The following is a 27,390-nucleotide window of genomic DNA, read 5'->3' on the forward strand; positions in this document are numbered from 1 at the left end:
ATGCAACTCAGTGTGTTTAATGTTTGGTCTCCAAAGCTGAGTGATGTGCTCCACAAGAAGACCTACTTTATCAAATACCCAAGACACATCTTACAGATTAAGGTGTGAAAGAATGAATGAGTGAAAATGTTTTATTTTTATTTTTATTTATTTATTTATTTATTTTATTTTTTTTTTTTTTTTGAGACGGAGTCTCGCTCTGTTGCCCAGGCTGGAGTGCAGTGGCCGGATCTCAGCTCACTGCAAGCTCCGCCTCCCGGGTTCACGCCATTCTCCGGCCTCAGCCTCCCGAGTAGCTGGGACTACAGGCGCCCGCCACCTCGCCCGGCTAGTTTTCTGTATTTCTCAATAGAGACGGGGTTTCACCGTGTTAGCCAGGATGGTTTCGATCTCCTGACCTCGTGATCCGCCCGTCTCGGCCTCCCAAAGTGCTGGGATTACAGGCTTGAGCCACCGCGCCCGGCCGAGTGAAAATGTTTTAATAAAAGGAAACTAGAAATCAAATATTTGTATAAGGATAGATTTGAAGTTTTTATGTACTTTTAATGAGCTAGAAAATGCATACTATAAATAGAATATACAAATGATTTTATACAAATAAAGCATTAAAAAATCACAAACTCTATATTTGGTTATCCACAGTCTATAAAATAATGTTCCCAAATTATATAGTTTAAAATACACAATGTTTCAAGTTGCAGACAAAACCAGGATAGTTTTGGCCCTAAATCATAGCTACTAACATAAGTAGGAATTATAATTAATTTTATAATTGTGTTTAAATTTTAAATACTCTAGAATCTGAAAATATTAAATATTAAATAGATGGAGGGATAAAATTACCAAGTTTTCTAACAAAATTGAGGTAAAAATCTGCATTAAATTACACCAAGAAAAACATTTCTAAAACATTGTTTCCATAACTCATTATAAATATTTCATCTTCCTAAAGTACTCTTTGATTAGCTCTGGCCTTCTGGGTCTGGTAATTAAGTTGACTTAATATTTGCACATAGGTACTGATTACTCAATACAGACCTATCATATAAAATTAAAATGCTGCAACTTGATCAGAATGATATAATCTTGTCTTATATAAGTAGACAAATCACAATATGCTGACACTAGATAACTTCAGCTTTATTTGCCAAAGGGGATTTAGAATATACTATAAAATTGTATTTAAAACAACCCTTTACAAGGATTTACTAGGATGACTACAAAGAAAGGCAAATTAAATATACCTGGTCCCACATAAGAATGGTTTGTCTAACCTCATATACTAATTTGAATATGAAGACTCACTTTTTATTTTTTATTTTTTTTAATTTTTTTGAAACAGGGTCTCGCTCTGTCACCCAGGCTGGAGTGCAGTGGTGCTATCTCAGCTCACTGCAACCTCTGCCTCCTGGATTCAAGTGATTCTCCTGCCTCAGCCTCCCAAGTATCTGGGACTACAGGCGCGCACCACCATGCCTGGCTAATTTTTTGTATTTTTAGTAGAGATGAGGTTTCTCCATGTTGGCCAGACTGGTTTTGAACTCCTGATCTCAGGTGATCCACCCGCCTCAGACTCCCAAAGTGCTGGGATTAAAGGGCATGAGCCACCATGCCTGGCCTGAATATAAAGACTCATTTTAAATTATACTAGTTGAACCTTTATACTACAATGAATCCTGGCACTTATTTTTTTAAAACCATTATCAGATATTTCGTGTTCTACTAGTAAAGGAAATTAGCATTTTGAATGTCCTGTCTGCATTCCTCCTAGCCTCTCTCTGCTCAGGTTTTGGAAAATAGATCTTTCAAATGCAATTGCAGTACCCAGGGAAATTCCTCCCACCCACGCCACCAGTGCTCATCCTGTGGGCACCCCCTAGTCAGTAGTTTAAGACCATTCTGGATGAATGCAAATGCTTGATTCAATTTTTCCAAATCCCAATCAACTAGTTACACTTTTCATTGTATGCAATCTTCCCGACATTGCAGTAAAGCAGTCTAGATGGCTGGAGAAAGGCAAAAGAACCCTGGTTGTGATTATTTTTTTCTAACAAAATGGAATTAAAAGAGGAGAAAACCTAGTAATATTTTAGCCTGGTACTTTTAGCATCCCCAGCTTTTAAGATTATAAATTCATAATAGTGAACACCCTAGTGACAACTTTTAAATAAAATACTGGATAGCTGGGCACAGTGGCTCACACCTGTAATCCCGGCACTTTGGGAGACCAAGGCAGGTAGATCACTTGAGGTCAAGAGTTCAAGACCAACATGGTAAAACCCCGTCTCTATATAAATACAAAAAATTAGCTGGGCGTGGTGGTGCATGCCTGTAATCCCAGCTATTAGGGAGGCTGAGGCAGGAGAATCACTTGAACCCAGGAGGCAGAGGTTACAGTGAGCTGAGATCGTGCCACTGCACTTCAGCCTGGGCAAGGGAGTGAGACTCCATCTCAAAAAATAAATAAATAAAATACTACATAATTACATGCTATATTAAATTAATCATATGCTCACAATTTTAGCTTGGATTTGTTTTGCAGCTGATTTGATGCTGTCTGAAAATCAAGATCAAGCAGGTGATGAAAACTATACATTTTGAACATGTATTAGGTAACCAGGGGGCAACATGGTAGGGACTAATAAGGTCAGCAACTCAGGGAAATTAGCCTATTCATCTGACATACTCGGCCTTCGTAAAACTGCCATGGATTCAAACTGTGCTCAAATATAATACAACTTCTTCAATGCTGCTTTATAAATCTGATTGAAAACTTTTAAGGAGTCAAGATGCTAAACACCCTAACAAAAGCAAAAACAAAACTATGGCCTATGTGGTATCACGTTATTACCACTCTTTATAAAGCACTAAGTACACACAGGTGTTTGGCATTGTCTCTGGAACTACAAAACTTTTAGAATCACAGCATTTTACACCTAAGAAGAATCTTAGAAGATACTGAATTTCGCTCCTCGCTTTATAGCTGAGAAGAGTGAGGGGAGGACGGACCATGGGAGTCAGCATTTTTCAAGCACGCAGGCACGCTGGGCTGGGTATTTCAAATAGAGTTTCTCATTCTCACAGTCCCAGGCAGGTTGCATTAACCCCCACTTCATAGCTAAGTGAATGCGGATCTACCAGATTGAATAATCTCCCCCAAATAAATTCGCTAATGAGGAACAGAAGGAATCCAATGTCAAAGTTAGTGCTCTTCTCAGAGTAATAATTTGCAAAGTGTGGTCCTGGGACCAGCAGCTGGGGCATTCCCTGGACGCTTGTTAGAAAGGCAAATTCCCAGGCCCACCACCCCCACCTCCAGGCCAACTGAATCAGAAACTCTAGGGTGGCACCCAGCAATCAAGTTTTTGCTTTTGTTTTTTTAATAGACAAGGTCTCACTTTGTCGCCCAGGCTGGACTGCAGTGGTCCAATAACAACTCACTGCACCCTCGAACTCCTGGGTTCTAGTGATCCTCCTGCCTCAGATTCCCAAGCAGCTCAGACTACAGGCATACACTACTATGCCTGTTTTTTTGTTTTGGTAGAGACAGGGGTCTTGCTGTATTGCCCAGCCTGATCTTGAACTTCTGGGCTCAAGTGATCCTCCTGCCTCAGTCTCCCAAAGCACTGGAATTACAGGCATGAGTCACTGTGTTCTCCCCTCTCTGCCAATAATGTGTATTTAACACGGCCTTCAGGTAATACTGATGCTGTCTGAGAGCCACTGCTCTCCAGCATGTTGTCTCTGAAATTTTACTTGGGAGTATGCATATTTTTTTATATATATATATATATAACTTAACACTATGCTACTACAAAGGTCAAAATAATTTAGTTTATTGTACTTTATTTTAGAATAATTAAGACAAGGATAGCCTTCAATGAAATTTTGCTTTGATGTTACATGATCTGATTGATACTGGATTTCTTCATAAGAAAAATAAATATGAAAACTATTCCAAGTAAGTAAATGGTGGCAAAAACAATCTAAAGAACTGGTTTGAGTCAGGCATGATGGCTCATACCTGTAATCCCAGCACTTTGGGAGGCCAGGGCGGGTGGATTACTTGAGCTCAGGAGTTCAAGAGCAGCCTGGCCAACATGTTGAAACCCCATCTCTACTGAAAACACAAAAATTAGACAATATAGCAAGACCCCATCTCTACCAAAAATACAAAAAACTAGCCAGGAATAGTGGCACATGCCAGTAGTGCTACTCAGGAGACTCAGGTGGGAGGATGGCTTGAGCTTGGGAGGTTGCAGAAAGATCCTGCCACTGCACTCCAGCTTGGGTGACAGAGTGAGACCCCATCTCAAAAAAAAAAAAAAAAAAAAAAAAAAAAAAAAAAAAAAAAGATTTTCACCTCATGTCAAAAATAAGACTCTTGGAAAGAAATCTTCTGCCTGCCTTGCAAGGACCCACTGAAATTAATGGATACTCTCACATGACTGACTTTATTATTAAATACTTGCTGTAATCAAAACTAGGTACAGGAAAATCAAGTAGAGAAATACGGAATGCCTAGCACACAAGGATCTAAGTGAAAGTTAATAAAAGTAGCTCTTCCGAAAGACATCTCATGTAAAATTAAATTTAAAACTAAAAATTTCATGAAGTGACCTGATAAGGGTTTCAATTTAGAAGCTTTACTTTTCTAATTTTAAAATATCATGAATGAAATGGTATCTTCATCTAGGTGCTTCTCCATCAAAATCCCCAGCTCAAAAATAAAAATCATGTTTGTGTCACCCCTGACTCAAAATTCTCTTATTGGAGATGCTGGCATTTCACATGAACATTCCAGTAAATATGCATATAGAAGGTACTCATGACTTTTGGTTGGTAATTTTTCCTTAAATATATTTCAATGATTTCACTGTTTGACATTCTCATAGTTAACGTATACTGAATACAGAAATTTTTGTAGGAAAACACTATTTTTTAAATGTAGTAACATTAAAATACTTAAATATCCCCAGTTTATTAAAGGCTCTTAAGATTTAAAGAAAAAAATTCCTGTGCACATACAATGTACCTATGAAATACTGTATTATTACTTATTGTACAGGCAAATGAGGCTGTTACTATAAAAAAGGAAATGTGGTGTCTAAAAATTGCAAGTCTATGTGAAAAATGAACCTCAATTTATCTAAATGGGATTTTGGGGACACAGCAGACTATTAAAATAGAACTCAAACTTCAAATTCTGTAAACTGAACATCTCATTAATGCCACTTCACCATTTAAAAAAGTCAGCACACAATGTTAGCTATGTAAGTTTATCTGCAGATGTTACAGGTAATTATTTCTGTTAATTCCTCCTAAAATATTATTTAGTAATAAAGAATATTTCAAAGGAGAAGAGGGAGAAATGAAGATCGTAACTATAGTTAATATGAAAATAACATTTCACTTATTTGCTAATATGTGGAAAAAAACATTTTCTAATTAATTTCTCCTTTATCCTTCTTTAAAGACATTTTATTTCTTCAACCAGCACACTGAGGATTAGTGCTATGAGTATTACCACAGTGCTTTATGAAAAAACTTGGCTTCCAGAGGAGTCATACCTTGCAACCCCAAATTGGCTCTGCATGATTGATTTTAAAGTGGGCATTAAAATTCTTCTGAACCAGGGCTGTGTACCTGTGAGAACATTCACATTTAACCTTGTGAGCTCACTTCTACAAGAACAATGAACTTATTTGTCAGCTGCCAGGGGGAAAATCAGCTTAATGTAAAGTATTAATTAAATCAGGCTGACAGAGGCCAATATCTCAATGTTTTTAAATTAAAATTTATTTAAAGGAATAAGTATGGGTGCATTACATAAACCTAATGGCTCTCCTAAGCTCCAAAAAGCACTCATTTCAAAAGCATTCACTTTTAAGTCTGTCTCATTTTTCAGCTTTGTTTTGGTTGAGATTCTGATGTTCACCTAACAAAGTCTTTCTGACAAAACAGACTTCCTTCAATCCAGGTCATAATTTGAAACATTATACAATAATGAGATTTAAGTGATGAATAGAAAGAAAAGTAGGAGACTGAAAAGATACCAGAAATTTCTATTTGTTTTTAGATTCAGAAAAATATAATTACAGGCCAACATGGTTCTGATAGACAGGAAGGATGTCAGCAGTTACTTGAATGTAACCCCTTCCCAGCATTTCCAAAGACCTGCAACGTGGTCGTTGTGATCTAAGGGCCTTGTTACCTAGTTTCCAGGCAATCCACAGAATTGAAGCAACCCAGCACAACTTTATTTCGTGAGAAGATGAACCCTTAACTATGAAGGTGCAGAAAGGAAGTCTTCAACTGCTCACTCACCATGGCTACAGTATTCAAATGCAACAATCATTCCGAGAAATAAAACCTGTGAGAAAAAGAGAACAGGTGGGCAAGCGAAGCAGCAGTGATTCATACTTTCAGTTAACCAATTGAATGGTGGTGCTTCCTTCTAAAGAAGTTGTTCTTTGATTTTTTGTTTTAAGAAACAGAAAAGCAGCAGTATACTGGAAGAAGATTGCCTGAAGATCTATCCAGCCTGTTAACTACGGCTTAGTACTTCCAGAATCGTGAGTGACAACACATGACCTGTGTGATGAGAGGAGCACAGAGCACATGAACAACCAAAAGATTCTAAGCTCAGCTTCTTTCTCTATCGCATTTACAGAATAATTTTAAATTTCAGTTTTACCTCCACTACTTCAACTATTTTACCCTGTAAATTGCTGAAGGTCTTTGTGAACTATCGAACAGCAAAAACAAAAAGTAGAGGTATCTAGATAATAAACTTCAACCAAAAGTAGTCCTTTAGTAATTAAAATGTTACTTCCTTAAGTTCTTTTTAAAAGAAAATTCCTCAGAAGTCCACATTCTTTACATGCCTTCACCCTGTTGAGCTAAACAGGTCAAAAGTATAATAAACTCAACATTATTTTTAATTGAGTTATTGGTGGTGCCACATGAGAAAAGAGCTGTTTTTGCCACTTTGGGCTGGATGATTAAAAAAAAGAGAGAGAGAGAGAGAGCTGTTTGTATTTTAAATTTAATATCATAAACAATTTTTAAAGGTAATCAAGAAGTTCTCAGAATGAAGCAGAAAGAAGGCTAAACTTCATTTTCGACTCATGGTAACACCAAAGCAATTTTAAGAATGTGAATAGGAAGCTAAACACTGCAAAGTGAATTCTTAAAAATCAGATTAGTTAAGAAATTTTGAAGAGAACTAAACTATTCACAGAAAACTTGAAAAGAATATTGATTAATCAAAAGCCTGTGAATCCTGGGACACACGTTTACTGGTACTCTGGTGAATAGAGTCCAGGAGCAGGTGCACAGTGAGCACATGTGCCTAAGTTTAAGAATTGCAATTACGAGTATTTCACATTTAATTTAATCTTAGTAGAGGAACAGTTCAGATGTGATTTTAAAAACAGAATCCCTTCTCGCCTTCCTTCCTTGGTACTTTAACCATTACAAATTTATTCAGGAAAACTAAAATTATTTAAAGAAGAGGCATCTAGTTCTAGAGTAATCTGGCATATTCATATGAGAAAAAATTAGAAATCACTTGATACATCTATAATACACAAATACACATATAAACATTGTATTTTAATAATACTCTTTGTCACTTCAATTTAAATCATTCCATTATGAAAAGTTCTTAATTGAAGGGAGACTATTTCTTCAAAACTCTAAATTAAACAGAGCTTTATCAATTAAGTTTACAGCAATATAGCCTTTAGAAATACATATTTCTTCATTTTATAATAATACTTCCCCTTTAAAAATTTGCCATGGTTTGTCACAGATTTAAAATACAAGGCACCTAATGCTATAAAAGAATAATACAGTAAATGTAGTGTAAGTGAATCAGATATTTTCTCAAATATTTATTCTTTTTAAAGTTCCACGAAATTTGCACAAACATGCTTGTTGCATAAATTAAACATTTTTTGTGTGGTTAATTTGCAATATTCAACAAAACCCAAAAATATCATCCATACTTACTACAGGTAGCTTATTTTAGCATTTTACCTGTCAGAAACACTGGTCTATGAACACTTAAGTGATTTCTTGAAAACATTTTTATAATATATTCCAGCATTTAACAAGTATGTGAAAATTAAGTCCTGGAACATTAGGATTTATTCCTTGATTAGTTCAAATGATTTCAACAGCTGAACTCCTTGAGATGTGTAAGGCAGGTTGGTCCTTTGGATGGACTGTAGACCGGAACTTCCTAGAACTGTAGTGATATGTACACAGCTACATAGCAAAGTGCTTCATTATGAAAATGAAGAAAACAGGTATGAGAAAAATATATTTTAGAGTTTCAAAGAACTGAAACTGTTATTTTTCAGACTAGGCACTGAAACATGTTTTCTACAAAAACTTGCCAGAGATTGTCTCTTCGCTGTATAGTTCCATTATCGTGCTAAAAACAAAAACCACAGAAATGTGATTAGATTATAATTTCATAGTTTTACTTTTCTACAGTTTACATTTTAAAAAGCAAATCATCTTAAAATGAAATACCTATTTTCACGGTGTACATACTTAATAACTGGATACTCAAATTTGGAGTACTAAGAACTTATGAATGTGACTTCTATAGCAATGTCAAAAGCTGACATCGACACGAGAGATTGTGTATTAGCAGTTAGTTTTACTCCTGGTATATTCCACCATTACTCCTGCAAAGACAAAGACACTTGCCCAGTCTATTCTACTCTGTTGCAATCCATCTTCTTTAGTCTTCACTCTTTCTTCTTTACCCAGCTCTCACTTCTAAAAATACTGAAACCTTGCTGGATATGGGTGGGTTTAAGTGTGAGTATGAGAACAATGCACAGCATACCCAAGAAAAATAATGCATAAATTACAGCATTAAAAAGCTTTCAAGAATACAAAGTCCTCACTTAATGTCACAGGTTCTAGGAAACTGACTTTAGGTCCCCGAATAACATTGTTTTGTTCAGTGTTGTTACATTATAATGTTGATGCAAAAAAAAAAAAAAAAATGGTTTTGCTGTAATTTTGCTGAAAGTCACAGTTTATAAGAACCTATTGATGATGTTAAGTGAGGACTTACTATAATTGTGTTTATGGTTTTTTTAAATTTAAAGATGGCACATAAACACATATTTAGTTCCACTTGTTCTCCAAAACCTCACTAAAAAGAAAATAAAGGGTTAAAAAATATATATATTTTTCAATAGAAGTAAGGTCTCACTATGTTGCCCAGGCTAGTCTCAAACTCCTGAGCTCAAGTGATCCTCCCTCCTCAGCCTCCCAAAATGCTAGGATTACAGGCATGAGTCACTGTGCCCAGCTTGGAATTTTTTTCTTAAAAGGAATAAACCACATGGACAAAAAGAAAAGAAGAAAAATGAGAAAATAACAGCCAACTCTTAGTTAGCAATGGAAAAATAGGACCAGATATCTCTGTAAGGAGGGATGAAGAAACAACTACAAACAGGAAGACTGGTATAATGTCTATAGCAAAAGCAGAGAGACACTCAGATGCCCTCTCTTACTTTTCACAGTTGGCCAAGTGCCTTTTCTCTAACCCAGGAGAAGACTTTAAGGTTTATTCTCCAAAAAGGGTAGTAACAGAGGATCTCTGCATAAGGGAAATACCAGGACAAATCCTACATGGCTCAGTTATAAGTAACAATTTTTTAGTTGCAGCAGTATAAACACTGACTACAGATCTATCCAAAATTATGCAATAACTATACAGGGATGATGAGGAGGCAGAACTGATATGGAGATAGGAGGCATGTGAGGTGGGAGCAGAGGAGGAGTAAAGTTGAAAATAATCTGTCTTCATTGATCTCAGTGGAAAAGTCAGCAGAAGATGCCTAAAACTGAGAACTCATGGAACAGAAGTCATAAGCATGATACTTAGGGAGACAAGAAGGAAAACACCAAAGGAATCAGCTAAGAGTTTAATTTCCTCAGAGTGGGAAGAGAATGAAAGCAGGATGGGCAGGCCAGGGAAGGGCAGGGGTAGCTGCCTTGTACAAAAAGTCTTGGAGAACTAGAGCTTAAACCATGTGCAGTATAAACTAGATTTAAAAACAGCCCACTCAAGAAAAACAGATAACCAGGACCGTTAGCCGTAGGTTAGAAGCAAGTTTACCATGAGGATAATGAAACTTAAACTTCAAGCCCAACATAAGTGTTAACAATTGACAGGAGTTGTACAATGTTCTAGATAGGGAGGGAAAACTCAGTAGCAATCAAGAAACATTTCAATATAAATTGCCTAAAGATGTCTCAGAAAAAGGGGCCTGGATCTTCAGAATTCTAGTAGTTTATTGTGATCTTTCATTCTAAATAATCACTTTTGTACCTGCAAAATATGTATGTTGCATTTAATTCAAGCATCCATTCAGCAAAATGTCATGTACGCTACCATCAAAGACATATAGAAGACACTATTTCTTAAAATGTAAAAAATGGGAAAATATTCCAGAAGCATTATTAAATGACAAAGCAATGTCAGAGAATGAGGATATACACTGTGCCAGTTATGTAAAACACACACATAAAAGACTAGTATTTTCCAACCAGTATATTGTACACCAGAATATTACATTTTTCTTACTTTTATCATCAGAGAAAAAATATTTTTCTAAAGCATATTATTAAATAAAATGACCCTTAGCATGAATAAAAATAAGAGTTAAAACTTCCTGATCATTTGAGTCAGGCACTATTGTATATACTTTATATTTACCAAGTATTTACTATTTTAACACCCTTATAAGGGAGGTTCTATTGTAATCCCATTTCACAAATAAGAAAACCAGAGCACCAAGGGATTAAGAACCTTGCATCGGGCCACACAGCTAGTATGTGCAGAAGATAGAATTGGAGCCCAGGCTTTAGCCCCTTTAGCCTTTAAGGCTGTATGGCCTCTCAAACAACTAATTATAAAAATCAATCCTGGCCAGGCGTGGTGGCTCATGCTTGTAATCCCAGCACTCTGGGAGGCCGAGGCGGGCAGATACGAGGTCAGGAGATCGAGACCATCCTGGCTAACACAGTGAAACCCCATGTCTACTAAAAATTCAAAAAATTAGCCGGGCGTGGTGGCGGGCGCCTGTAGTCCCTCAGGAGGCTGAGGCAAGAGAATGGCATGAACCTGGGAGGCGGAGCTTGCAGTGAGCCAAGTTTGTGCCACTGTACTCCAGCCTGGGCAACAGAGTGAGACTCCATCTCAAAAAAAAAAAAAAAAAAAAAAAAATCAATCCTTTGTTTGAATATTACACAAATAAGAATCATATTCAATAGTAAACCCAGCTCACATACAAACCTGGGCTACAGACAACAGCTAACTAGCTCCATCCTCCTGAGAAACACTGTGCATAGAAATGAGACTCTCACACTGTTCGCTGTCTTCTGGAACTCTTGAGAAAAAAAAAAAAAAGTCAATAATTAAGGAAAGCTTTAGAGCTGAAAAGGAACCTTAAACCTTATCTATTCCATTGGCTGAAGCTATGTGGGCAGGATGCAAGTCAGTGGCAGAACCAACACTAGGATAAAATTTCTCAAGAACTTGTACCAAGTTAGCAGTTTTTGTTTTTGTTTTTTAAATAAGAGATAGGGTCTCACTTTTTGTTTTTTAAATAAGAGACAGGGTATCACTCTGTCACCCACGCTAAAGTGTAGTGGTGCTATCATAGTTCACTGCAGCTTTGAATTCCTGGGTTCAAGTGATCCTCCTACCTCAGCCTCCCAAGTAGCTTGGGACTACAGGTATATGCCATCATGTCTGGGTAATTTTTTTTTATTTTCTTAGAGACAGGGTCTTGATATGTTGCTCAGGCTGGTCTCGAGCTCCTAACCTCAAGCAATCCTCCCACCTCAGCCTCCAGAGTCACTGGAATCAAGTTCTTTTCATAGCAAAATATAAAAAGCTTTCATTCTTAAATAGAAAGAAATTGGAAAGAAAAATTGAGGCAATACTATTCTATCACGAATTATGTTCAAATCAATAAAAGTCTTCTATATTTAAGTTCATTATGGCAAAACAGTAAACCTTTTGGTATTACCTGTGAATCAAAACTTTTTTTAAAAATTGTAGTTATTAGGCAGGCAAATCACTTGTGGTCGGGAATTCAAGGCCAGCCTGGCCAACATGGTGAAACCCTGTCTCTACTAAAAATACAAAAATTAGCTGGGCATGGTGGTGTGTGCCTGTGATCCCAGCTACTCAGGAGGCTGAGACAGAGAATCACTTGAACCCAGGAGGCAGAGGTTGCAGTGAGCTGAGGTCATACCATTGCACTCCAAGCTGGACTACAGAGCAAGACTCTGTCAAGAAAGAGAAAAGAAGAAGAAAGAAAGAGAGAAAGAAAAGGAAAGAGAGAGAGAAAGAGAAACAATCTTATTACCCAAAAGATCTAAACAAATTATTTTATTTTTATCTGCCATAACATATAAGTTATCATATTTCAATAATTCCTCACAAAATCTCTAAAAGCTAGGCCAGCATGATGCAATTCTCAGTTATCTAGCAAACACTATTTTAAAAAATGTGTATTGGGACTAAACTTACCTCTGAATTCGATGTTTTCTGCATATAAAAGCAAATATTCTTCTGATTCCCACCATCACAGGATCCCAATTATTATAATGGCATAGGAGAGTTACAATAAAAAATGAAAAAAATACAGGGATAGCTCCTGCAAAAAATAACCAAGAAAACTGCACCTAAAAATAAAAGATAGAGGAAAAAACACACCCACAATTATCATTAAGGCAATTTCCCCCTTCAATTTAAGTTTTCTATTTGTGACAACTAGCAGGAATAAGAACAACGGGAAGACAAAATTAAACACTGACGGTGTATTAAGTGTATTATTATTAAGTAAGAATTCAAGACTTCAACTTACAATTCCATGTACCTAAATTACCAACAACAATAGTTCTTGCTTGGAAAACAGGCTAAAGGAAAGCCAAAAAAACATACTTTCCATTTATAGGCATTGCACACTGAGAGTAGCGATATACAGTATGAAACTTTGGTCCTGCACACCATGTTGCTCATTACTTTTTCACTGTTTGCTGCCTGGTCTCAAATAGTTCCCTCTTCCTCAATTTCCATAGTCATCTTCAAAAAATGTACATTTTCGTAAAAACTTATAGTTGTACTATCCTGTGTATGCTACAGTTCTTATGACAGTACCAAAAACAAATTAAGTGCAAATTTATGACACTCAAAACTAGCAATAAATGAAAAAACCTCAAAATGAAATAATGACTGAGTAAAATAAAGAAAAAAATATAGGAATATTTTTACTAAGGAATATTAGTCAGAGAAGACAAGCAACAAGACAAGCCTCATCAGTGAAGGGCCCTCTGATGTCAACAAGTGTGATCCTCCAATCCATCATTTATCAGGGTTGTCAAGAAAATAAAAAATATCTGTAAGTAGGGTGGAGGTATTAAAATAAAAAAAATAAGAAAAAAATAAACAAGAAAACAAATATATACATAAAAAGAAAATAAAAAATAATGAGATGCCATAAAGTTACCAAAACAAAACTAATTCTTCCCTTTCACTAGTTCACTTTTACCATCTAGACTCAACTAAAGATCAGAAACAATTGTCAAAGAAGCCTACACCGATCAGCTACTGAAACTTAAGTGCAGCACACAGGAGGTTTGCTTTAAAAAAATGATGAAAATAGTAACTTCTATCTGTAAAATAGGGAAGGAAAACTGTGTTTGCCCTCTTTGAGAACTCCAAAAAAAAAAGTCTGGAATCACAGGCAAGACTCCCTCTGGTGGAAAACATATACTATTCCACTTCATAGCACCATTAGTCAGAGTAAAGGGGTTTTGTGAGCATAATGTCTTTTATGAGGGAACTCACAGTACATAACACAAGAATAATAACCGGCGATTTTTAACATGCAGGCCCTATTTATATGGTATTCATCCACGGTGACTGAGTCAGCCTGAGAACACCCCAGAAACAATAGTCATTAAACTAAAAAGTCTTCATTTAGTTATGAAATTACCAATATATTTTAACATATTCCTGGAATATTTGCCAGAATGACTAATAATCAGGAAAAACCATGCTGTATTTAAATTACCCAAGATCAGAAAAGGTATTAAGAAGTTATAAATAATGCAATTAAAAATGTAGCTATAGTTGACAGAATGATTTCATGAATATTCAACTAAAAACCTTCTTTCATAACTGAATCAAAGCAAACTTAATAAAGACAGATAAAGCCCTAGAAGACTTTAGAAGGCAAGTTTGCTTGCAACAATGTAGTCGTGTATATGTTGTCTCATAATAAAAAACTTCTAATTTGATTTCCAACAAGCTATGACAAAAGAAATGAAGCCACTTACTACAACAAAGAAAATTACCTATGTAAACAAAAAATTGTTTTCTAATTCCTAAATATATCTGAATATAAAATAGAATATGATCAGGGATGCTTCCTATTATATAAAATAATTATAAATAGACTTAAATAACCAATTTGTTTCAAGCACAATAATGTTAATAAATGCTAACATTTCAGAAGCTATAAATAAATACAGTTAGCTAAGTGAACCTCAAACCCTATAAAAGTAGATTTCTCTTATCATGTTTCTGTCACAGTTCTGGACACACCCTGCTTCTTTTTCCAGATGGAATCTCCCTAACCTCAATCCCAACACCAACGCACAGCCTACTCCTTTAACTGATTGCCCAGTTCTAGATGTGAAGACAATCAAGAAAACCAGATCTTTTTCCTGATTGTCTTCATATCTAGAACTCGGCAATCAGTTAAAGTTTAGTTATGTTTTCATAATTAATTGCTTGTACATACATTTTCCCGTTTTGCCTTTATCCTAAAATACTTTATTAAACAAATTATAACCATTATTATTTGTAATGATAATTATTAAATGACTAATCATTTAATAAATTTAGGTCCCCTGTGACTATTCTCTTAAAAATTCCTGAACATTAACCTGCCATTTTTTTTCAATCTACAAAAGCTTATGTTTTTAAAATATCAGTACAATAAAGAGGATTTACACAGTAGTCTACGAAAATCCTCTAGCAAGTAGCACTTTCCCAGTTTCACAACCATTTTGGTTCATATTTGTAATAATGTGTAATGTTAGTGTTATATAGAATATCCACATTCTATGAAAATGCAAGTTATGTAAGGCAATTAATTCTCAATTAAGGAGAGAATCTCAGTTCTTTAACCATGACAAATAAATAAGAATTTACTAAACCATAAAACAAAGTTAAATATCAGTAAATAATTGTTTTATAAATAGAGAGGATATATAGCACTAAGCATATTTTGCTTTTATCTTTTTTTTTTTTTGGAGATGGAATCTTGTTCTGTTGCCCAGGCTGGAGTGCAGTGGCATGATCTCAGCTCACTGCAACCTCCATCTCCCAGGTTCAAATGATTCTCCTGCCTCAGCCTCCCAAGTAGCTGGAATTACAGGTGCACACCACCACACCCAGCTAATTTTTGTATTTTTAGTAGAGTCGGGGTTTCACTATGTTGGCCAGGCTGGTCTCGAACTCCTGACCTCAAGTGATCCGGCTGCCTTGGCCTCCCACGTGCTGGGATAACAGGCATGAGCCATGGTGCCCAGCCACTTTTATCTTAAAAACCGCACAAAGACCTAAAGAAAAATAGCTTTAAAAATTTGACTATTGCTTGTACACATTATAAACCTTTGGGCCTTGAAATATTTCCCTCTTCAAATTATATTAGACTAAAACACACACACACACTTCTATGACTTAGTAGTTGTAGTTAAATGCCTACATCTACTGAACTGTGTGATAAATGGCTATGCTCCATCTTTCAGTGTGGGCAACAGCATACCTCTGTTCTTCCTGCTACACCTAGGAGCACTGAATAAACTCTTCCCTTCTAGGCTGTTGGGAGAAACATCCCAGATTCTCTTTTCTGTGGTGTTAGCATTGCCAATATTATTACAAGAATCCCCGCATCCATACTAGGCCTTCAGAGAAGAGGGATGGGACACCCACTCTGCTGAGTCCAGAGAGAGATGGCTAACATTCACTGCAAACAACATTATTCATGTACTGCTCATATCTTCGGTAGTATCAGCACAGTGTTAAGGAACCTGTGATACGGTTCATCGCAGAAACTAAAATGCTTATATGATAAATGTGACTTACCAAAGAACATCTGGAACAGAATCAGCTCTAAAACTGGAGAACTACATATGAAGATGATGCCCTTAACTTAGAAATTTAGGGAAAAAAATGGAAAAGCTAAAAATGGAAATTATCTATTTCTTTGGTACTTTTTGTATTTCTATGTAGTAAAGCACCTTGGGAGAGAAAGCATCAAGTATTATTTATGTTTGTATCCTTATAATTTAATCACATCTCAACTTTCATTACGTTTGTTTTAATAACATACCTAAAATATCTATGAATAATAGTTTCCTTACCTTTTGCATACACATGTCAGCTATTATGGACAGAGGTATTGTAAGGCTTAGTGCAAGTGTGCCTATCAATGATGAGGTAAGAAAGCAGCCCCTAAAAAAAAGAAAATAGACATTTCTATATTAAAAAAATTAAACAACCAAAGAAAAACACTGAACAAAGACTTTCTTATAATATAGGCTTGTGAGATCAGGAGCAAAGATAAGAGGTTAGGATGGATTGAGACATAAAATATAATAAAGTCATTAAGATGATTCTCAAAGTTTTTCTTCAAATATTAAAAATACAAATATGTAAGTATAAAAAGCTCAAAATATTTTATGCTATTTTTCAAGATCTGTTTGCAGATATTCAACTTTGAGTTTATAGCTTATATTTCATTAATTTTTTTAAAAAACTGTTGAACAGTTATTACAGTTTTGTGATGATACGTAGGTAACAAAGAAAACAGCAATATTAATGTTGCAGGACAATACTTCACACATAGACTTTAAGGAAGTGATAAGCCAACATGTGATTCTGTCACCAAGCAAAAATATCTCACCTTCATGAACACTAAAATAGTGTGTTATTCTTTTGATTTGGCTTGGCATAAAAAAGAAAGGCTTGAATATTCTTTAAAAATATCTTCTTGTTGTTTTCCATTTTTCTAACAATTGTCCTAACCAAAAGTTAAGTTCTTTAATTTTACCTTGAATTATCAATGTGGGTATGAAATTTTGAAATATCTATCTGCATATAATTTTGTTGAATTGAAAGAAAATATTATACCCAATGGAGACAGATGAGCCATTTATAAAGACTGATAATTTGGGTTTATAAGGAGAAAATGAATTATAAGCCAAGACAAAACCATAATGTATATCGTTAGGACTACAGATCCATGGAAGTTATAGGCAAGTAAAATCTAGCTCAGTATATGTCAGAATTAATAATGCTGTCCTGCAATAAAAGGGGCTATCTCTCAATAAAGTGTCACTAGAAGTACTGAACAGAGGCTGAACAATTAGTCCTTTTTGATGAGGTAAAGGGAATTTAAGTACTTGTGGTTCCCACTACTTAGCTGCTCTGTGAAAAGAGCGTTCGGGGTCAAATATAGCATATGTTCTTGGATATTTGTCACGCAGAGTACTATAATAAAAAACCTGGAAGGTAGAATTATAAAGCCTGTTTGACTTAATCCAGCTTTTAAGGTGGATCCAATTTAGCTGATGGCTAAAGCCTTTTGTCATCTGTTAACAGTTCAGGTTAAAACAATCGAGTATCTAAAATGTATATAATTAAAGATGAAAAAATTAATGAGTTAATGGATTACGATTTTAAAGAATTTTAGATCAGCAAAGGAGTTTAGATAAGAACATAAATTACTACAATACAAAGTAAATCTTCAAGTATTACACAAAAGAGAGTGAATATGGGGGATCCAAGAAAACAGATATTCCTTAACTGGGCAGGGAGGCACAGCAGTATAGGCAGAGCATTAAGGAAGACTCCACAAAAAAAGTCCATTTCTGTTGCAGTCTTTCACAAGGGAAAACTAGTTAACAGTTTCAATGGGTATGTAATAAAATTCATTTTATTCATTTATGTTTTATTCATTCTATTTATTTAAGTTTCTATCAAATAAAAATAGGACTAAGTAGAAAGCTCTGTTATTTGAAAGGTTTCTCAAACTCCATACATGATACTGTCTTCAAATTATTTTAAGTTTATTATTGCATATCAATATATTGGATATATAGCATATCAAAGTATGTCAACATCTCAAATCAATCAGAGTTTAAGGTTTACATATCTGGCTCACCGATATGAAAGGTCCTGAAAATAAATAAAACAAAAACACCTATGAACAAGCAAACAGATATTCCAAAGCCTCTTAAATAAGCACCATCTCCTGGATTCTCAATTAGAACTCATGCCTTCACACTTGGCATACATAACTCATACATTTGGATATCCATTAGATAATGACTACTTTCATTTGCATAATACTCCACTTTCTAAAACATTTTTACAGATTTAGACCATTCATATTCATTCCTTCATTCAACAAGTATTTATTGAGCTCCTCCTGTGGACAAGGCACTACTCTGGAATGGGCACACAGAAGTTAAAAAACAAAGTCCCTGCTCTAGTGGAGTTAAAGTATTCAGTTTTACGTGTGTTGCAGAATGGGGTGCACAGGAAGGGCCACCAGCAAACAGACAAAATATAAACGCTTAAAATATCCAAAAATTAATCAACTGATAATTAATAATTGGAGAATAAACAGTACATACCACAACCACAGGAACTCTGAGAGTACTGTTCCAATAAGGCCATTAATGATAATGCACATTAATACTACTTTATTGGGAAACTCGAAGTCCTCAAATCCAGTATAATGAAGTAAAAAGAAACCTGGCCATAAGAGCAGCAGATTAAATAAACCTACAAAACCTGAACATGTATAAAAGAAACAAAAGTTAAAATTGTGATTTATTTCTATTCTCCAAGCTTATTAACTCTAAAATCAAAATTAGATTTTGCACAAAAGCACTCTGGGAGATTTCACTAGCTAAACCTTCTGTTGGTTTGTTTTTAAGTCAGTCCTGTGAATAGCTCAAAACCATAAAAAGAAAACTGTCTGAAGCAACTGGTGATCAGTCAGTTCAACTATCCCACTGTATGGGAGCAACTACTGTGGAGTAAACCACTTAGGACAACTCAACAAGAAGGGCTGTTAGCCTTAGCAACTGACAATATAGTGCCCTAGAACTTAAAAGAAATAACTGGTATGTATGTGTTTGTGTATTCAGCCTAAATTAATTTTAAAGAATTGGATGGTTTGCTTTCTGATTCAAGTATTTATGTCCAAAACACTTGTGCTACGCGAGCAGTAATGGAAGAAGTTCCAAAGGAGATAAAACTTTGGTTCCTGCATTCCCAGACTTCTAGCTAGTTAGTGAGAAAGTTTGTACACACAAAGAGCTATTCAACATATGAGCAAAGTACAGACTGACCAGTTATTAAGGAAAGCCATCCCACATAGTGGTTAAGTGTGTGCTCGGCAGTCTGACTGCCTGGGTCCAATCCCAGCTCTATCTATCATTGAATAGTAGTGCGAACCTTATACCTCTTTTAAGCCTTAGTTTTCCAATCTATAAACATAAAATAAAATTTAATAATATTTAATTAGGTTGCTGGCAAGATTAAACACATAAAATATAGCATAGTATCTGGCACAAAGTAAGCATTTAATAAAAGCAAATATTACTATAGAAATTAAGTTTATATATGACTATATACATGTGAAAGTAAAGACTATAAAGAAAAAAGATTACAACTGTATAATAAATTTTGTTGTACTTTCTATGTAGTTTATGTCACAAATTTGCTATATGATTTATGCGGTAACTATATAGCTTTCTTAAAAGAAAATTAAATTACAGTAGATATATAATTGATACTATGTCACCTAAATAATAAACCGGTAATTAGGATGCCTAATTAAATCTTAACAGGGCAGGAGCACCCACTCTCTATCTGATGCTAAAGACTCACAGCCACCCCACTTCTGTGAAGGGAGGGGCAAATAAGTCTGCCTTTCCCAGCAAGTTCCCACCCTCCACCCCACCCCATCTTCTGCAGCTCATGACTAATTGATGGAGGCTTTATGAGGCCGGCCATCATGGCTCAAGGCCCAGACATATTAGCTGCTCTCCCTCTGCTCCCCGCCCCAGCACCTGCAATGAATTGGGCCAAACCTCAGTTATACTTGTGTGCCACATGGTTCTTTCCCCTTCTCTATCTTGCTTCCTTCACTCCAAGTTTTTCCTTCAGTGAACTCCCCACAATGAATCACCTACACAAATTCCCCATCTCATATCCTGTTTTAGGGAGCCCAACTATTATGGTTTGGCTCTGTGTCCCCACCCAAATCTCATCTCGAATTGTAATCCCCACGTGTCAGGGAGGGACCTGGTGGGAGGTGACTGGATCATTGGGGCGGTTCCCCCATGCTGTTCACATCATAGTGAGTTCTTACAAGATTTGATGGTTTTAACGTGTTTGGCAATTCCCCCTTCGCAAGTTCTCTCTCTCTTGCCAGTGTGTAAAACATGCCTTGCTTCCCCTTCACCTTACGCCATGATTGTAAGTTTCCTGAGGCCTGCCCAGCCATGCAGAACTGAGTCAATTAAACCTCTTTTGTTTATAAATTACCCAGTCTCAGGTAGTTCTTTATAGCAGTGGGAAAACAGACTAATACACAACCTTCAGACATCTATTCATTAAAACAACAACAACAAAAGAACACATATACAGGACACATGACCTAAAATGCTTAAATAACATTACAAAGTTGTTTTAATGAAACACCAAGGCCGGGCGCGGTGGCTCAAGCCTGTAATCCCAGCACTTTGGGAGGCCGAGGCGGGCGGATCACAAGGTCAGGAGATCGAGACCACAGTGAAACCCCGTCTCTACTAAAAATATAAAAAAAAAATTAGCCGGGCGCGGTGGCGGGCGCCTGTAGTCCCAGCTACTCAGGAGGCTGAGGCAGGAGAATGGCGGGAACCCGGGAGGCGGAGCTTGCAGTGAGCCGAGATCGCGCCACTGCACTCCAGCCTGGGCAACAGCGTGAGACTCCGTCTCAAAAAAAAAAAAAAAAAAAAAAAAAAAGAAACACCAAAATGTGGCATTACCAAGAACTGAACCTATTTTCTGGTCCCTGAAGTGCTGAGTCTATGAAATCCCACATAAATTAACATCCTTTGACCTAAAGACAAAAGTCCCAGTGACTCCACCTATTCCCTAGACTGCCCAGAATCTGGCACCACACACCTTTCTGTTCTTCCACAAAGCGAAGTTCCAGCACAATCATTCAGATCTGCTCACTGCTCCGCGTTAAGCCTCTGCTCAAACTCCCTTGCCTGAAGAGCCCCCAATATCCCAACCCTGACTTCTCCAAATCCTGTCTATTCTAAAGCCCAGGGCAGATCAATATTGCTTTACATATCACATCACATATGAACAGGACCAACACAAGCTACATGTCTATATGCACTCTCCCTAATATGAGTAAATTAAGCAATTTTTCTTGCAAGTTGTCAACGTTTAAATTTTTAAAAAGTACCACTGACCCAATCACCTACCTAAAACACTAAAAAAAACTAGCATTTTATTCCATTCCAAATAAAATTTTCTATGACTGCCAAATAAAATACCATTAAAATTATCTTTTCTAAGAGACAGCATCTTATTCTGTTACCCAGGCTAAGGTGCAGAGACACAATCATAGCTCACTGCAGACTTGAACTCCTGGACTCAAGTGATTCTCCTGCCTCAGCCTCTCAAGTAGCTGGGATTACAGACACATGCAACCAAACCTGGCTATTAAGCTATATTTCTTGAATTCTGTATTTAAAAAGAATTCAAGCAATCACTCAGCCTCATGGCTTTTCAAACATTTTATTTTTGTTAGTCTTCAGATACAAGTATTTAAACTATTTTTAGTTTTAAAATAGTCTTTAAAAAAAAAATTAAATAGAAATGCAGTCTCCCTACGTTGACCAGGCTGATCTTAAATCCCTGGCTTCAAGCAACCCTCCTGCCTCAGCCTCTCAAAGTGCTAGGATCACAGGAGTGAGCCACCATGCCCAATCATAAGAAAAATCTTTACTACAAATTAAATTCTAATGCAAAATGCTCAACAAAGTAGAGCTGTTCCACAGGTGAAGCAGCAAAGGAGTCCAAGAACTAGACCCCTGCATGCAACTCTATTTCCTTCCAACCATCCCGGGAGCCTATCTATTCCCTAAATCACAGTTTAGGGGCCATTTATCTAGTCCAATTTCCTCATATTCCAGATGTCTATGAGATAAATAAAGTTACAACAGCTGGATTCCAGGTCTCCTGACTCCTTGTAAGCTGCACTTTGAACTCTTATCACTGAGCTTCTTTATCTATTTATATTCAGATATCTTTTGAAGATAGCTTGTCAATGCGTTCTTCTTCTGCAGTCCTACAGATACCGCCAGTTCTTTCCTGAACTGATGTTAGGCAAAGGAAAATTTATAAACCATATCTAGAAACTATAATTGGGTAATTTGAGAAGGAATCTATGTTATAAAAGTGTCTATGTCTTAAACATAAAATGCAAATGAAAACCCTTTAAATGGCCCACAATTTTTAATGTAAATAAGTACATAGACTGTGAGAGCGTTAAACATATAATTTGGGGGCAGTCTCCCCAATCCTTTGCTAACTATTCAAAACTGGCAAAATGTAAAATACAGCAGGTTAACTCTCACATGCTTATAAGAGCATAACTCTGTCATATCGCTGAGATAAATATCTGACTTGCAGTCTGAAGACATCAATTTGAAAAAAGTGTTAGGAGTTTCTGTCACACACTAAGGAGATGGGCATTCCCTCATAGGTACACAACCATGCAGGATAAAGTAAACATTGGGATCGGCCTTCATAATCTTTAAATGGTTTTAAAGAATCACATGGAAGAAAAAAAAAAAAAGCGTTCCCTATTCCGTCCAAAAAAACAAAAGCAAAACCCTGTGTTAGACATTTACAGTAAATAGCCTCACAAGTTAAACATATTCTTACCAAAGAACATTGGAATATCCAACTTGTCTTCTCTATCTACTTTTCTCTTAATCATAACAATATAGACAGCATAGAGCATGGCTCCAGCAAGAGACCAAATGGAACCTGTAAAAATCAACATGATTTAAAGCAACCACTCATTAATTCATTCAATATACACTTAAAATCCAATAATGTATCAGATAATATTGCAAGAATATACAAAAGTGAAAAGATATATAATTAGATAAATCGCCTTTATATTGACACAAAGATATATAATGAAAAGGTATAGCCTACCCCATCCACGTCTTTTAGGAGTACAGGAAGGAGTTTAGTGTGTTAACAAATAAATGCAAAAGCATTCACCTCAATGATCTGACCAAAACCTATACATATTATAGTAATACAACTAAAAAGTAACACTTTGTTTTTAATTTGGAAATGCATGTTTCTTATTTTACCCTACATAAACAATCTTGACACCTGGCATTTTCCAACTTAACAAATGTTTCTTTCCATCACTAAGCTGTTGCTTGTATTGTCTTCCTTACCCCCATATATCATTCTTAATATGTATTGCACTACCATTCCCATCTTAAAGGCTCTGTTAAAGTTTCATTTCTTCCACAAATCATCCTCTTTCTAATCTGCTGCATTTCCATTCTGTCTTCTGTTTTAGACAATACTTACTATTGTCAAGTATGGTATTAGTTTAATCCCTAGTAGCTTCATTTTATAAATCTCTTATTGTTCCAAATCAAGAACTCCTTGAAAACTACAAACACATAATTTATACTTTTTAATGTTCCAAAATAGCTAACATAATACAGCTCTCACAGTACATGAATAATAAATACTGATTCTCTTCATTAACTCTCTCTCAAAAACATTTAAACCTTTCAAAACAGCTAAATAATGTTCTGCCAAGTGGTCATATTCAATACTTTAATCAATTATTCAAAAGATGAATGTTTTATTACATCTTTTATTATTTTCAAACTTTTTAAAAGCTTTTGTCAACAAAATCTTGCACACACATGCACATACCAAATACATATATTGTTTTATGTATTTGTATACACAAAGCTGCTCTGGGTGAGAAAGAGGTGAGGAGGTTCAAAGCACAGCTCACTGGGTAGTAGTTAGGAATAATTTAGAAAGCATTGTTCTATTCAATAAACCTCAAATATCTAAAGAAGTATCCAAAGAGAAATAATTAATATAGGTTTATTTTTTATTATGAGGTCTCACTGTGCTGTCCAGGCTGGTCTTGAACTCCTGGCCTCAAGCAATCCTCCCACCTTGGCCTCCCAAAGCACTGGGTTAACAGGCATGAGTCACCATGCTCAGCCCAGCTAGGTTCTGTTTATCTTCGTTTTTGTTAAGTCTAAGCAATGGATCAAAAACTAAGTGTTCATCATAGCAGTAACTGTTTCAGACAAGAATCAAGAGGGAATGACAATATTCCTGGGTGATATGACAGCAACAGGAAATTTGTATAGCCTCAAAGAATCCCCGACAAGATGCTTATTACTTGCAATGGGAAAAATTAGTAACTTTACACTGGAATAAGGTGGTTAATTTTAACCACCTTAAAATTAACATTACCAGCAACAGGACAAATCAATATCCTGTGCCTGTTGGTAGAATGCACTGCTCAGGAAACAATATCACTTCCATTATATTCTTACCAAAAATGCACAACCTCAATTTAACCAAAGAAAATGTCTGACAAATACAAATTGAGAAACATTCTACAAACCAACTAGGTGGGACCCTACAAAAGTGTCAAGGTCATAAAAGAAGACTGAGAAACAGTTCTGCATTTAAAGGAAACTAAGGGAACATGACAATTAAATGCAATAAATGATCCTAGATCAGAAAAAGAACATTAGTGTAAAAAATGGCAAAATTTGAAAAGGCTTTATAGATAACAGTATTAGAGTCAATGTTAATTCCTGATTTTTATAACTGTATAATAGTTATGTACATTGTTAACATTTGAAAAATCTGGGTGAAGGCTATGAGAATTCACTAAAATATTTATGCATTTTTTAATATTGTTTCCCAAGGAAAAGTTTAAAAAAACACCTGCTAGTGCCTACACTTTGTATGTGTATCTGTGTGCGTGAGCATGCACATTTGACTTTCTTGTTTAACAAAAAACTTTCCTGTATACCCTTAACAGAGAGAATGCAGAGTCAAGTACTTACCTATTGTATCTCTTCCAGCAGATTTTTCAGACCCTGACAGGTTTACCAGTACAACACCTCCAATGCTATGAGAATAACAGTCATTAATGATGAGCTAAACAATTCTGAAAAGGCTAATCATAAAGATAAAAATTATTTATAAGTGATCAAGACTAATCTCAACTTTGGGTAACACTGTCAAATAATTTAGCAATTTCAATAACAATATCTAACAATATCAATATAATATAGTGTTATATTCGTATTAACTCATTTAATCCTCACAAAGTGTACAATATTATACCTTATAAGGAAGTATTATTACTGCCATTCCCATTTTACATGTGAAAACTAATACACAAAGAGGTAAGGTAACTTGACCAAGATCACATAGCCGAGACTGAAACGCAGGCAGTTTTACTCCACAGTCCAGTGCTCTTAAGTGCTGTGCTATCAACTGTCTTTCAATTAGGAATGAATTAACCAACTTGTCATCCCTTTCCAATCTTTCTTTTGGATTACAAAAATATATCAAACCCATATAAATCCAGCAATGTAACAGTACTTACTCTTGCTTATTGGTAAAATCTAAATTAACGGTAAAACTATCCTTATGTGCTTAAACAATTTCACTAATCTCATGATTTTAGTGGATAAAAATAAGACTGAATTAAGGTTGTAGAGATATCAGAGGTCATTCATAAACTCAATTGTTATTTTCTGGGCATCTAATATGAGCAAAGCACAGGGTTACAGAAGTGACCAAAACAGATGTGGTTCCTGTCCTCAGGGAACTTACATTGTCTTTCTATTTCTATGAATCTTATAAATTGTAACATGTTTTCAAGTAGATGAGATATTCCTAATTTAAAATAAAAAAGCCTAATTCTCTCACCCTGATCAGAAAGACCAGGGTGGCAGTAGGAGAAGATGAAAGAAAATATGTATTCCCTTATGGAAAGATGTCATCAGAACTTAAATGTAGTCCTTACATTAAATATGCATACCCTTCAATTAAATCATCACAATTTTCTGTAATAATCATTGTTCATATTCAGATTCAGCTATTATTTATTGAGTATCCACAATATATTTAGAAACCAGGGGTTTTGTTTCCATTTAGATGATGATGATTATGATAATGGCTAAATATAGGGAGCACCTCCTGTTGTGTATCACACATTGTTCCAAGCACTTTAGAAGTTCTACTCATTCAATCCTCATAATAATCCTATGAGAGAAATCCTATTATTATCCCCAATATACAGACGAGAAAATTGGCACAGAAACGTAAGGAACTTGCCCAAGATCTCAAAACTAATAATGATGGAGATGGGATTGGATTCCAAGTGGTTTGGCTTGAGGCCACACTCTTGTCTCTCAATTGATGAAATGAGATTTCTTTGCTTAGATTTCCTTCCAGATTGTTGCTATGTAAAATTCTTTTTATATCCTCAGAAATTGAATCTCTTAGTAAAATGCCAATTCAAAGCAAAGTATTAAACAATGTTTAATACATAATTCTTAAGAACATACACTTACACAAAAAATTTCTAAGTAACACTTTTTTTTAAAGGTACAGATAGTAAATATTTTAGGCTTGTGGGCCACATTGTTGCAATTCAACTCTGCCTCTGTAGTGCTAAAATGGCCATAGACAATTTGCAAATAGATGAGAGTAGCTGTGTTTCAATAAAATTTGGATGTGACAGGGCTAAGTAGCATCATGTCCATTTAAAGCCTTCTTTTATCTACATCTTTCTTTGCTCTTACAATATAAACTACCCTGGTGCCACTACCAGAAATTGTGACATTGTATTTTTAAGCAGAGTAAACTAGCTATCACAGTATATTCTTACCTTAAAATTACAGCTAATAGTTTAGAAAGGGTAAATCTATCTCCACTGTTACTTGGAAATACTGCAGCAAGGATTAAGGTAAAAAGTCCTATCAGGAGAAAAGAATTTAAAAATGGTACATGAGTTTAAATACTGTCAACATTTTTACTAACAACTTCATTGTTTAAATAAGCAAATTATATACCTAACTTTCAAATTATTTTTGTCACTCTTAACTAAGAAAATAACTGCAGTTAAGTAATGACTAGACTGAAATGTTTAAAGTTCATGCATA

General features: G+C 35.6%; 1 protein-coding gene across 6 annotated transcripts in view; it reads right to left on the reverse strand.

Moving 5' to 3' along the window:
• Nucleotides 1–522: 522 nt before the first annotated feature.
• Nucleotides 523–27,390, reverse strand: part of SLC35F5 (solute carrier family 35 member F5) — a 49,031-nt gene continuing 22,163 nt past the window's right edge. For 2 of the 6 annotated variants that reach the window (XM_050752091.1, XM_050752087.1), the window contains exons 9-16: nucleotides 27,117–27,204; nucleotides 25,279–25,343; nucleotides 23,084–23,188; nucleotides 18,760–18,919; nucleotides 16,483–16,573; nucleotides 12,578–12,732; nucleotides 11,333–11,426; nucleotides 523–6,373 (exon numbers count right to left, since the gene is read on the reverse strand). In XM_050752091.1, the coding sequence (XP_050608048.1) occupies nucleotides 11,351–11,426; nucleotides 12,578–12,732; nucleotides 16,483–16,573; nucleotides 18,760–18,919; nucleotides 23,084–23,188; nucleotides 25,279–25,343; nucleotides 27,117–27,204 (740 nt within the window). In that variant the 3' untranslated portion in view covers nucleotides 523–6,373; nucleotides 11,333–11,350. Of the gene's footprint in view, nucleotides 8,444–11,332; nucleotides 11,427–11,446; nucleotides 12,334–12,577; nucleotides 12,733–16,482; nucleotides 16,574–18,759; nucleotides 18,920–23,083; nucleotides 23,189–25,278; nucleotides 25,344–27,116; nucleotides 27,205–27,390 lie in introns of those variants that run through there. The other 4 variants (XM_050752092.1, XM_050752089.1, XM_050752088.1 and 1 more) reach the window with 3 other exon arrangements.

Source organism: Macaca thibetana, chromosome 12, assembly GCF_024542745.1.
Source record: "Macaca thibetana thibetana isolate TM-01 chromosome 12, ASM2454274v1, whole genome shotgun sequence".
NCBI classification, from domain to species: Eukaryota; Metazoa; Chordata; class Mammalia; order Primates; family Cercopithecidae; genus Macaca; species Macaca thibetana.